At 49.9% G+C, this 12,601-nt stretch overlaps 3 protein-coding genes across 3 annotated transcripts in view; all 3 read right to left on the reverse strand.

Annotated features, from left to right (window-relative positions):
- Window positions 1–1,349: 1,349 nt before the first annotated feature.
- Pmar_PMAR019532 (splicing factor 3B subunit, putative) lies at window positions 1,350–7,402 on the reverse strand (the record flags this gene model as incomplete). Its single annotated transcript, XM_002781162.1, has 35 exons — window positions 1,350–1,496; window positions 1,538–1,620; window positions 1,668–1,764; window positions 1,814–1,872; window positions 1,929–2,020; window positions 2,077–2,201; window positions 2,335–2,467; window positions 2,517–2,605; window positions 2,745–2,886; window positions 2,934–3,072; window positions 3,123–3,248; window positions 3,295–3,366; window positions 3,421–3,516; window positions 3,564–3,648; window positions 3,695–3,800; window positions 3,853–3,973; window positions 4,026–4,134; window positions 4,180–4,232; window positions 4,285–4,383; window positions 4,428–4,526; window positions 4,579–4,714; window positions 4,767–4,825; window positions 4,872–5,015; window positions 5,061–5,203; window positions 5,254–5,335; window positions 5,386–5,455; window positions 5,504–5,597; window positions 5,644–5,723; window positions 5,772–5,843; window positions 5,888–5,932; window positions 5,974–6,094; window positions 6,137–6,271; window positions 6,302–6,605; window positions 7,110–7,220; window positions 7,274–7,402. The coding sequence occupies 35 exons, from the start codon at window positions 7,400–7,402 to the stop codon at window positions 1,451–1,453; spliced, it is 3,696 nt and encodes a 1,231-aa protein (XP_002781208.1). The 3' UTR covers window positions 1,350–1,450.
- Window positions 7,403–9,150: 1,748 nt separating this feature from the next.
- Window positions 9,151–10,868, reverse strand: Pmar_PMAR019533 (hypothetical protein; the record flags this gene model as incomplete). Its single annotated transcript, XM_002781163.1, has 11 exons — window positions 9,151–9,253; window positions 9,301–9,402; window positions 9,454–9,533; window positions 9,579–9,668; window positions 9,714–9,823; window positions 9,872–10,025; window positions 10,072–10,134; window positions 10,177–10,310; window positions 10,356–10,448; window positions 10,500–10,686; window positions 10,734–10,868. 11 exons carry the CDS (start codon window positions 10,866–10,868, stop codon window positions 9,151–9,153), a joined length of 1,251 nt encoding a protein of 416 aa, XP_002781209.1.
- Window positions 10,869–12,432: 1,564 nt separating this feature from the next.
- Pmar_PMAR019534 (hypothetical protein) overlaps window positions 12,433–12,601 on the reverse strand; it is a gene marked incomplete at both ends in the record, with an annotated part of 590 nt that continues 421 nt past the window's right edge. The window contains 2 exons of the mRNA XM_002781164.1: window positions 12,433–12,456; window positions 12,500–12,601. The exon at window positions 12,500–12,601 is cut by the window's right edge and continues 4 nt beyond it. Of these exons, the coding sequence (XP_002781210.1) occupies window positions 12,433–12,456; window positions 12,500–12,601 (126 nt within the window). The remainder of the gene's footprint in view (window positions 12,457–12,499) is intronic.

Consider the following 12,601-nt stretch of genomic DNA (forward strand, 5'->3'; position numbering starts at 1 on the left):
TCTATACCGTTCAGAGATCTATCTCGCGGTTGAGGCCATCGATTCAACTGGCGAGGAAAATCACATTCACGGGGGGATATCAATTTGGCGGTGGTCGTCGCATAGGAAAAATAATTCCGCAGGCAAGGAATCCAATTTCACCGACAACAACATCAATTTCGGATGGCAGTTACTCGATGATGCCGATTCACACTGCGCAGCCTCACGATCCACTTCTGAAGGGTAGCATTCACTGGATGCAGCCTCCGCATGGTACATACAATCTACGTTGTATTAGTGGTAATCGTCCTTGGTACACGATATTGGTCGAGCTCTGATCGTAGGTAGACCCTCGTGGGGTCAAATAGGACTCGTACTAGCCACTGAAACCAGCCACAGCCCTTCACGAACAGGTACCACAAAAACGCCAATACTATACAGGAGGAACTGAATGCCCAGATAGATGCACTAGTAGACAGCAAGACTATTGATGCCCCTCCTCATCCTCCCGAACACAGTAAACAGAACTCTCTTGCCTAACTCCATTAAGGAGCACACGAATGCATCTAAGGAGCGTATTTTTTTCTTAGGCAAATTCAAAAAATCTGTGTTTCTCGTTAACGAATAAGAGTTTTGAGCAGAAACTTTAACAGGATATACTTATTATCATCATACATCACATGTTGAGTCGAAACGGTCATGTTCGGAACGGTTACTGATATATCATGGCGAGCGAAATAATCACCCCCGCGAACCGTGCAGATTCCTTAGGCAACACAACTTGATCTCGTTATTATGCCACAGAAATCGCTTCTAACCGACACCGAGAAAGCCGTCGTAGTTAAGAGGCTTGCTGAAGGGGCTAAGAGCGTCGAAGTTGCGAAGGAGCTTGGAAGGGACCACCGTACTATCAAGAAGTACCTGGAGGGGCAGCACCCGTCGCCCGAATCGACCAGAGCTGAGGAGCGTAGTAAGCAAGCATTAGCTGAGACGGCCTTGCTGGCAAACTCAACCTTGCCTTGGCTATCGTAATCTGATCACTACTACCCACAATCGTGATACTTCTCAGGTAAAACCCGAAGATAACAACGACATTAGTCTCGCCCACAGGAGTCTCAACTGCTGTTGAACCAACATACGAGTCACACACCCATCACTCAAAGGTAATATTCCGTCTAACGCCTCCCTCGAACCCAAGATGTATTCGATCGCCCATTTGGACAGCTTCGTTGCCTTCCAGAAGGGCACAGGTACTGGAGTGGCAAATACTACTCAATAACCCCCTTGAAAAGATGGAGGCCCACATTGAGAAACGCCACACTCTCATGTAGTTTACCACGGAAAAATACAGTTTACGAGGTCCGTCAACCGCATTTAGGCGGAGAGTAATGGTAAATAACGTTTCGCTGTAGCGCGAGGCCGCACTATAATTTCGTGGCGCAGTGACGTTTTCTCTCATAATGCGCCTTCATCATATGATCAGATCCATCTCAGTACGCCAATACCGGTTGTTGTATCTGCCATTAAATCACCCAGCCCTCCCCCTCCTCCAACTTACGGTCCCAACTTGGGTACTTCCGGATGGTCCTGTTCCTCATCCTGACCATCCCAAGTAAGCGGAACCCGGGGGTAGAAGGCGACCTACAAGCAGCAAGTCAATCGATCGCCCTCATCACCGATCAGCCTACCAGGGCATCCTCGGCACCAATATAAAGTGAGTTATAAACCCGCCAGTAGCACTCCCTTACTCGTCGAGCCGGATGCCACAACCCTTGAACGACGTACCTAAGGGGCCGCATGGATGCACATAGCCACGACCTCTGTCGGAACCTACTGGAGGACTCGACAAGGCCCTATACTGACTCTCATAGCATCCATTGCATCGAAGAAAGCCTGAAGGGGAGGAAGAGCTGCTGTCGAGTATACCACCACCCCACTAGAAGGCGCACCTGTATCATATGAGGCGCGGTCTCGAAGATGTTAGGGAAGATGTAGTTCATCAAATGCTCCAGACATTCCTCCTGACCAAGGGCATGCACACCTGAGACCATCGCAACAACAGCACTGGGGACCATCCTATAGGAGATGAGTGAATACCCAATGCCATATGCTTCACCGCCCAGGTAGCCGTCTGTCGATGGACGAGGTCCCTATCGATGAGGGCGTCCTCAAACAAGGGTGTCACCGCGTGAACATAGTCCTTACCCATCTCACCAATATACCTGATATCAAGACAGAAGCGATCATGCTCATTCCCCCCATCAAAGTGAACTCGCGAAGGAGCTCATTTTATAATTTATTCGCCACCACTGCGAGTAATATTCCTCTAGTGACCTCCAGAAAGGGAGTGCTTACTCGAACATGAATGACAGACTCTTGAGGATACCGTTCTGGACGTGGAGCTCTGGGACTTTGTACTCGTTCATTATCGCCGGCAGTACAGTGAAGGGACCACATGTCTCCGCCACAATACCAATTGCCACAGTTGCTGACATCCACTCAAAACTACCGCGCGCCACGAAATTCCCACCACTTACTGCACACCCTCAACTGTCGTTCCTGAACCTTGAGGTTGTTGAGCAAAGTAGCGATCACGTCATGAGGACCAATGGCCTTGGCGATGTACCTACCACAAGCAACCATTCACATAGCCCTTCGAACAATCTATCATCTTCGGAGAGTTCCTATACAAAATTTCAGGTTGATAGGAGTAGTAATAGAGGTTGGCTCTTCAGGTTGCACGTACTGGAACCAGAACAACTCACCCGAAAGTATTGACAGCAGCTCTCCGTATGCCCTTCTTCTGAGCCTTAAGGAGCTCCAGTAAGTCAAAGCAGATCCTATTCCATTCTCTAGGAGGAGCCAGATCCGCACCACGGTCAGCGATTCGACCGATGAGATCGATACCTGGGATCAGTGCTGTTGAGACAGGCGGTGGGAATAGGGGGACCCACAGTTCTCTTCAACTTTCTCATGACGATTCTTCAGAATGGGTGTTAACCGCGGCAACAGATCTTTGATCGGCGGAGCCATCTTGGTCATACCGATGACGTTCACGATAGCCTTCAATGCACCCAAGATCGATCCGAGCACCTGACACAATATTATAAGCAACCCAAGAGCTACCACCGTGATGAGCTCACCTCTGGGTATTCCTCACCGAGATACTCATACAGGAAGAGACCAAAGTGACCCAACATCTGTTCCTCTCCACACAGCTTCATAACGCCAGCTATGCGTGCTATCAGATCCGCTGCTTGTTGACGTACCTTGCATCATACTATTATCGACCTCACAAACAAGACACTCCCTCACCCTTGCACTGGGAGTGTTCAATCTCCACCGGATGATACCAGCGATCTGTGGCAAGTACGGCTTGATACGTACCTGTGTAAGTAGCCTCTGTAGTACTCAACCATCAACGAATATCATCATCAGTACCCCCAGACAGTTGACTATAGTCCCAAACCCATTAAGCATAGTTTCAGTATCGTCAGACGACTGCTCTTGAAAGGCATACAGCATCCCATCGACGATCTAAAAATGCCAAACATGAATCGCTTCGCTCCGCTAATCATTCCCACTTGTTCTTCAAGACGTGAGTCAACATCCTGGACGCCCATTTCATCCACAACCTTCTCGATGGTCTCCATGACCATTCGGCGATACCTGAATCACACCTACGCAAACCCAGCACCCATCACCAACTCCTCACGCTTCATTGTTATCCTTCAAATCTTCGGCAATCCTCTGGACAATCTCCGCTCCGCCCACTTTCCTTGCCAACTCCACAGTGGTGTCCACCAACTGTTTATAGTTCCCTATAACAACAACAGCATGCACCCTACCACTCCAGTGCCCCTCCGCCCTCACTCCGATCAGCTGCCATGCGGACCACCCAGAAGTTCCTGAAGAAGGGTGGAAGGATATCCTCTCGAACATAAGCTGCCTCAACACCCTCTGTCGCCACACATTGCTTCACCACTTTCAACACCTACAACAACACTATCATCACCGGGCACCACAACCCAGCATCATCAACCTACGATCTTCTTCATCTCCTCATCAGGAGTTGAGAACTCTCGCACCAAGATGATCATAACCTCCCGAGTATAGTAGTTGGCATGCTCCGCGTCCATCAAAGGGATGATGTACCTTACCAGTAGATCAACACAAACCCATGGATGGTCTCCTGCTCACCCGATGGCCTTGAGGAACGCCGCCAGTCCCTTACCGCGGTGCTCACAGATACCCTGATCAAGGAGGAAGACTCTCACCCCAACCAAGAGGATCACGACAACTCACTCGCCATAACGGCCTAAGAACACTGTCAAAGCACTCGATACCATACGGGAATGCAGCCTCGGCCAGAGCAGCAAGAGCCAACGCCGTGATTGTTCGGACCTACATGCCACGGTGGATGCCGCTGGCTCAATGACAGCTCCTACCTTCTGCTGTTCATCACCCAATCCAAACTGCACTATATCGACAAGTTGCTTCAAGTAAGACAGCACTCCACAGCCCATCAAAAGGGCTATTTGCTGGACCTACACAACGCCAATGGTAATACAATCCCCGACCCCAACCCCCCAGCCTTACAATCTTGATGCCTGTATGCCGCGCCTGCCAACTCTTCTTACTCTGGCATACAGCCTTCAAGAAAAGCATAATCTGCGGCACACCAAGGGCACTCGCCACCACAGCGAACGCCCTAGCAGTCGTATTACGGACATACCTATAACAGCAGCAACCTCATCATACCACTCCCCGACCAACTCACGACTCACTCATCGGGATGGTCAATATCTGGCCTCATAGTCGCGATCATCGTAGCCAAGCCAGCTGCCTAAGTAAGGCACGAGTCACCAATATACCAGACAGCAGCGCTGTACTTTAGACAGATTGGAGATGATCTCTCGTCCCTCCACTCGAGCAAAGTAGTCCTCATCAATCAATAGAGGCTCAATGACGACCAGTATCTTATGGACGTAGGGACGGACCATATCATCCAGCTTGTGGAGAACACGGTCAATGACCTGACCAGCTCCGTAAAAGACCGTGGCTGAACATAACCTCATTACCTTCACCAACAGATGCCGTTCCTGATCTTCCAGAGTGGTGCTCATAAGCAGGGGAAGGATCTGGTTGAACAAGGCGTCCGGCCCAAACTGCTTCGCGCGCTCAGTGATCTCCCTCATAGCCATCTTGCGCATCTGTGGCGTACCTAGCCAGCAGCTCATCATCACCCCATAACCCCTCAAGGACCACACCTACCATTCTTAACCTTCAACAGCAAGGCCATGACCTTCCTCTCCTTAGCCTCCTCTGGGCTCAGGTTATCATCAGTCTCTCCACCCTACCATAACGACGCCACTACGGCGAGATCAGCCCCCCCCCTACCCTTACCTGTATCAGGGCAGAGAAATGCTGTACATCCTCAGGCCGCAGGTCCGGCAGGTCTCCAGCTCCACCGTATCTATGGTAGCTCCCTCCATTCCTCGCCAGTCTACTACTGTGAGCTCACTTAGGATGAACAAGTCCAGTACCCGCATCACTGAGACCAGCAGTCGAGGCATCAAGCCCAGCCATCATCGCAGGAGTAGCGCCACCAGACGGCACTGGAACAACACAATGGAACCACATGTCATAACGACAGAAGCCTACTAGAAAAGCCCGTGGTCTCTCCAAGAGGAGTAGCTGCCTGATTCACGCTGATCCTATGTGCCTGCTGCTGAGCTTCATACCTGACCACGATCAAATTCCTCGGCTCTACCACTCCACGGGCATCTCACCCCTCAGGCGGTTTGACTATCTCATATCCAGTGAGAGGCAGCAGCGCATCAATCTCGTCATCAGTCATGTACCTGAGTCCAGCCTCGTCTCTCAACCAAGTCTACCCATTTCCTACTTATTCCTCACATCCAGCTCTCGGTCCAGCCGAGTCATACCATACCTAAGGCAACATCTCCGAGATCGTTCCATCGCTATCCCTACCCTGCCGCCTGGAACTGAGGCGTGAGGCCCATAGGCGTCTCCATGCCCGGCTGAAACAGCGGTGTCGTGCCAGGTGTCGCTGCCACCAAAGGGGTAGCCCCAGGCGTTGCTCCACCCATCCCTGACCACAGCCCTACACAACCGCACCTCCCTTCCTTACTACCAGGCGTCCGGCCCACAGCATCATCCCATCTACTCCTAGTCACCGGAGTCTCCCCCATACTGCCACTACCATCAGGAGTCTCTCCACCAGCACCGTAAGGGGTCTCAGAGGGGGCATCAGAGAATCGAGAAACGCCTAACAAACCAGCTGATCCACCTCGCCTACCGACAAGACTAACCGTACGTTTCTTTTTCATGGTCGGCTCGGCACCTCCAAAGGCCCCGACCGCGGGCGTTTCCCCCCATTCACCGGACCCAGCCACAGGTGTCTCCCATCGATCATCCGCTTCCTTAATATCGAAACCTGCAGCAGGCCGCCCTCTGTTGTCTGTAAAGCCAGCAGCAATCCTACCACTGCGGCGCTTCTTCACTTCTTCCTTTTTCGAGTCTTCATCTTTACCCTCGTCCTTCCGCTTGACACCAACACCATTCTCGCCTTCCTTCTTCTGCGTCTGGATTTGCCTCAACACCTAAGTCCGTCGCAACACTACACTCAACCTGTGAGTAATCTCAGTGTAACGCCGTGCGTGAGAGGAGCCGCGAAATGACCGTTGGCAGAGTGTGGTCCACCCGTGTGGGGAAATATGCACATGGTCAACTACATGTGTTGGTGATAATATGATTGATCCCTCGAGAGCTAATGTGCATCGATGCGAGTCTAACTAAGCCGTGTTGTCGGCCTTGTAGACTTTAAACTCACACACCGATAATACGAAAACTCCGAGGAAATTGCTGAAAAATTCTCATCGATTCATGTACACTTTTACCCGAATTCGTATGTAAGCTTCTATAAATAGGGAGTAAACTCCTGAGCTCAGCTGAGGAAAGCGAACATATATTCCAACGTTGCGGTACACAGTAGATTCAGGACTATAAACCAAACCTTGATGAGCTCCCTATCCAGAAGAATATACATGGGATTCCGTCAATCATTGTATATCTTATTTTTGAGTAAACGATGACCCCTATACCACCTCAGCTCTCTCTTTCTGTAGAGTTGCTTGCTGTGCTACATCCGAATAGGTAGTCAAGTCTGCTGCTGGTGTCGCTGACGAGAAGGGATCGGCACGTTGAGGTGACAAGACCTGAACCGCAACGATACAGGCCACCTCCTGTCCCACTGAGAAGGCAGGCATACCCTATGCAGAGCCTTTTCTCGATAGGTGCCCTGACGCTGGTAGACCCCCTTTTGTCGCTCCTGCTGTGTGAGTTCGTCTTCGCCTTCTAAGTCGTCATCCACTCGTTTGTCAGGTTTCGTTGGGGGCATGGTTCGAGGCAAGCAACCACTGCTCTCATGATAATTTCAAATTTAATTCATTCTTCACGCGTACCAGAGCCGTTTCAAAACGATGTATCATCAACAGAGTCAACCTCCAGTAGTAGAGAGCAAACCAGTCCTAGACGACTCCGTGGTCACTTGCTCAAATGACAAAGGGTACGGTGGGGATATGCTTCCGCTCATCAACTCAACTCCCATTCTCGTGATTATTTCCACTACTGTCAACTTTTCCGCGCTCGCCCTGCGGACAAAATTCAAATTCCAAAGAGATTTAACAGATTCTTAAGATGCACTGTCTCGTTCGACCTGTTTTTCCTCTCAAGGACATAATTGGACATTCGAGAACCGTATAGCAGGTCTTCTGTTGAATACGGTATCTATATGGATGAGTCGCTATCCAAGGGTCCAACATAGGTGGGAGGATGTGGAGGAATGAATCTTAACAAGAAGTTGAGAGAAAGGTCGATAATAGATAGTATCCGACAACGATATGAATGTGAGGAAAGATACTACGAGGAAATTTGATGGGCGGGACAGGTTTCGCCAACTCGGATTTCGCCAAGTAACCACCGCACCGATTTCATTTGCCAAGCAGTCAAATACGGAATGTTGTGCTGATTACACCATTCCAGTTTCAGTTAGAACTGATGACATTACTACCATTGCTCGCACTCCTGTCAATGCCACATATACTTCTACCACGATTACCAGTGGTAATCATACAAATTTTATTTGTATGGTTGGCACTTTACTGAGCAGTAAATGCGTTAATGAGCAGGATCATTCGCTGCAGTTTGCGAGCTCTTATAGTTTGGAGTTTTTGAGTCATTTGAGCAGAGGGTCGTCGCTACGGTTTGTGGATATATATATTACCTGGCCCAAGCTTTGTGTTCTTCTAGGAAGGAATAGTAGCTACGCGATCAGGAGTGCCAACCGAAGTGCCACTTAACCGTGACACGGATGTTACTAGAGAGGTGCGCGCTAGGAAGACTAGGAATAGATTATCTAAGATAATCTACTCCTAGTCTAAGACTTGAACTCAAGCTTACCTCCCGCTACGGGCTGTCAGGGACACAACCCATGGATCCTCGGTTGTCGTTTGCCCCGGTCAGCGCGAGTATCACAGGGATACTCACCGTCGCGCGCAGGGTTCAGGATAGGCGTGTTAAACATGATATCAAATCGTGGATTTAGGCCATAGAATATCAGTTCTGAACTGACTTCCATGAGGTGGATCCATAACGAGGCTAGACTTCAGCGGCTAGAAGACACGGGGATCTCCCAGATCCGACACCAGGCATTAAGAGCCGATCTGGGATGAGGGCATCCAGTTGCATGACATGCTATAGAGGGAAGAAGCTCTCGGGGAGACAGCAGGATCTGTTTCACGGACACAGCATTGAAATGTGGACTGATGCTCCACATGTGGGAGATCCTCCCATCATGGGTGTCCCATGGTGGACCCGCCTTCACAAGGAGTAATTCGAGCTAACAAAGTCCGATTCGAGCTGAAAAATTCAACCACGAAATGGCTACACTTTAACGAAAATATACCCGTCTCGTAGTTTCGTATCGAATTTCAGGATAAGGGCACATGAGTGCATAATATAATATAAAGATGCAAAGCTCTCGAAGGAAAAGTTCGGGTTTCAATGGGAATTAATTAACAGTCAGCCAAGAATAACCAACACGAATACAAATATCATCCGAAAAATGAAATCATAACTAATATAACATCATTGGCCCTCAGTGAGCCAAAACTTCGCATCTTCAGGAGGCTCATGGTCAGGCAGCAGTGTCACCGCTGTAGTGTTAGCCTTCACATGCAACATGGCGTATCTGTCCACCACTCAGACTCTATCACCGACTTTGGCATAGACTAATACATGCTGGGCTGATCAAACCCTGGCAACAGTCTTTGGGGAGGGACGCCCAAGTCGGCGACCCGCAGGGGAGCTGTAGTTGGTACAACTTTGTTATTTCTGTACCTGACCAGAATTCGGTGGCCTAAGATCCATACGCATCGATACAGCCCCTACAGTGTGACGTTCCCTTCTCGGTCAATTCGCAGCCCCACCACATCTCCTTCTCTCAGCGCCGATGCATTCCAGAAGAGGAACTATCGCTATAGGAGTACTCCAATGAACTATGACGCTTGCCCTACTCTAGTCTCTATCTTCTCACCATACACAAACACCTCCCCCTTCTGCACTATTGCCAAAGTCACATCAGGACCACGCAGTTTTTCAGGCACCTAAACTAGAGTGCCACCCTAGACCCAGAAGAGGCCATCAACTACCGAGTGCAGCGGGGGGCTGACAGTAAGGGCTATGGTCACACCACCACCAAAGTGCCTACGACTCGTCTTGGCTACTCGAAAAGCAAAGTAGTGGTCGCCGCAAGCAAGACCTGTAGGAAGCCTTTATCATTCCAACAATTGTCGTCATCGTTGCTTACGTCGCAAAGGAGCATTCCCTAGTACTATCGCCAGGAAAGGCTCGTACTCATCCTTCCTCCTCACGGTGTACTCGTCGACCCACTCAATGTTGGGGCTGTGCGCTTCACGAGCGAAGCCCGTCATGTGCCGCACCACCTTGTCTCTACCAAACGCCTAAGACAAGGGTATTATTCTGACCGTCTCAGGAGGGGAGGCTCACATCGGCCAAGAGCTCGAGGTTGCAAGCGGGTACTCCGAGGGTGCTGACAGTAATTGACGCGGCCTGTCATTGTCATCGATGGGCTATGAAGCCGCAAGATCTCACAAGCTCCAGAGGGAGTTCGAGGACTTTCATCCATCGGGCCTCGGGGTCCACAGCCTTACACACTCCACTGCTAAGATGAACATGCGAGCCTTGATAACACTGAGGCAACTGAGTGGCAGCATTGAAGGCTCTACCTGACGAACAAATCGTATAGAAACAGCAAAGCTGAGTGCACTTACACACTTCCCTTAGCAACCTGAGATTCGCTCCGACTTCTACTATGAAGGATAGGACATGCGGAAGGAGCTCCTCGGCCAGCCACCAGGAACCACCTGCCACACGAAGAGCTTTGCTGCTGTTCACGGCAGGGCTCCGACTCCTACTGGCAACGTCTTCAGAGGCGTCCTCTACGCTATGAATGGCCAGCGAAGTGATGGTACTCGACGAGCTTATACTGTCGCATCTCAACTCTGTTGATGGCAGCTCCTTCGCCCACTTCTTGTTCAAGTCTACATCCTCCTCACTCGAGGAGTCTAGCTCGCGATGAAGCAATGCTCGAGCATGACCAGCCTGAAGCGGTAATGCCCTTGAATGTCAATGACAATGAGTGACCTCACCAGTTCAGCCTTAGCTCGAGGGCCTAGGAGCTCTAGACACAGCGGGTTGAGGAGATCCTCGGTCCTGAGAGCGGCCACTCCACGGTGCAGCGCGAGCCTCTCTCGAGTATTCTGGTATTGCCCCGGGCTGGACATTTGTGTTACTACAGAAGAGAACTCGGAATTGCCTCGTCTTGGTCACACTGTATAGGAACGCAACACGCGCTCAGCGACGACAATCACGACCCAGCGAGCCTGGAATCATCAGCAGCTTCAGGCAAGAGGCGTTGTGCCTTCCCTTCTGACAACAACTCATCTATCACGCACATGTTCTTCGACTGGAATCTTCTACAGCGTAACTAACAACAAAGACAGTCTTGATCGGCATCCCCTGGAAGGCGTACTCTCATCTGTGCTTCATTGACAACATCATCAATCCACGGCTGCGACAACTCCCTCTTGACCTTCGCCAAGTAGTCCTCCGTAGTATTGGAATCTCCAAACTCGACTGAACTCCACCAAAAAAGGAGAATTTTTCTACTATGTTCAACTGGCTTGTAATGTCGTTGCTGCCACAGACTAGGTCACGTCCGACTGATCTCATTTCAATCACTTTTGCCAAATTTGGGAGATCAAATAGAAGACCGAATTTCAATTTGGTGTCAAGCTGCCTACAATGCTACTAACGGTATCATACCATCCCCGAGATGACCCTGTAATACTAGTACAAGGCATCTATCACGCCCATAATACGGTCAAGACTTGCTGTGAGGCTACGGGAGTCGCAACAGGCCGTGACGAGGGTGAAGACTATGAACCATCCCATCATACCCGCTATGTCCAATACAGCGTCCAGAGGCATCCTGTCCTCCACTATTGCACTAACACCATTGAGCCGCCCTAGGCTCGGTATCATAGCCCTCAGCTTTCGCGCCAGAGTAGGTAAAGACATCTACTGCTAGTCTGACCAATGTGTCCAGCAGCCTTCTCCGCATACTACCTCCTTAGCTAGAGGGCATCCTCTAATCGAGAGGCTCTCTAGTTGCGGGCATCCCGATACTCCAGACAAGTCCGCGATAGTTCCTACGCGATAAGCTTCGACCAAATATAACTATAGTAATATACTGAATATCAATTTGTGATATGGCCTCCTTTATCAGTTACAATATTATACTATGGACAAGGAGCTTTACTACAACACGTCACACGTATACTATGTATATCATGATTTCGCTACAGGCACGAAACCGTAAGCGTTTTTCAAGTTGTATTTGTAAGGTAAGGTATATCGGGTGAAAAACTGGGGTCCTTACTCACTAGTTTTCGAGAAGCCACATTTCTGAAGTGCATCTAAGTCCAGTCTAGAGCACTTTTATCTATCCTGCTGGAGCTGTCACTATATCAAATATACACAGATCTATTATTATTCCTATCTCGACAAATCCCAGCTCAGCACATTATCCCAGACTGTACGTAAGTGATTCCCATCCAGAACGATCCTCTTCAGGCAAACTAGTCCGCTGAGGTCAGTCACCTTCCATAACCGTTCAGCTCTACAGATATGCCTGTACTACTTTAGCCAGCCTGTTGTTTGAGAGATCCAGATGACTAAGGCACGATAGGGGCTGGAGGACCTCTAGACCTGCCCTCGGGCTCTACTACGACCACCATTCGAGGACGTAACCTTTAGAGATCCTATTCCTCGACAGATCGAGCCACACTAGATTCTCACATTTCCCGATACCTAAACACGGCTTCCACCCAGCTCCCTATGCCCACTGCATTACTCCAGCTGATCTCGTGCATGCCTCTGTCGGAAAGTCCAAAATAGTGACGGTCAATGGGTCGAACTGGCCCATCTTTTTGAGGATACTCTCGAGGGTAATTCC

Source organism: Perkinsus marinus, assembly GCF_000006405.1.
Source record: "Perkinsus marinus ATCC 50983 genomic scaffold scf_1104296943502, whole genome shotgun sequence".
NCBI classification, from domain to species: Eukaryota; Perkinsozoa; order Perkinsida; family Perkinsidae; genus Perkinsus; species Perkinsus marinus.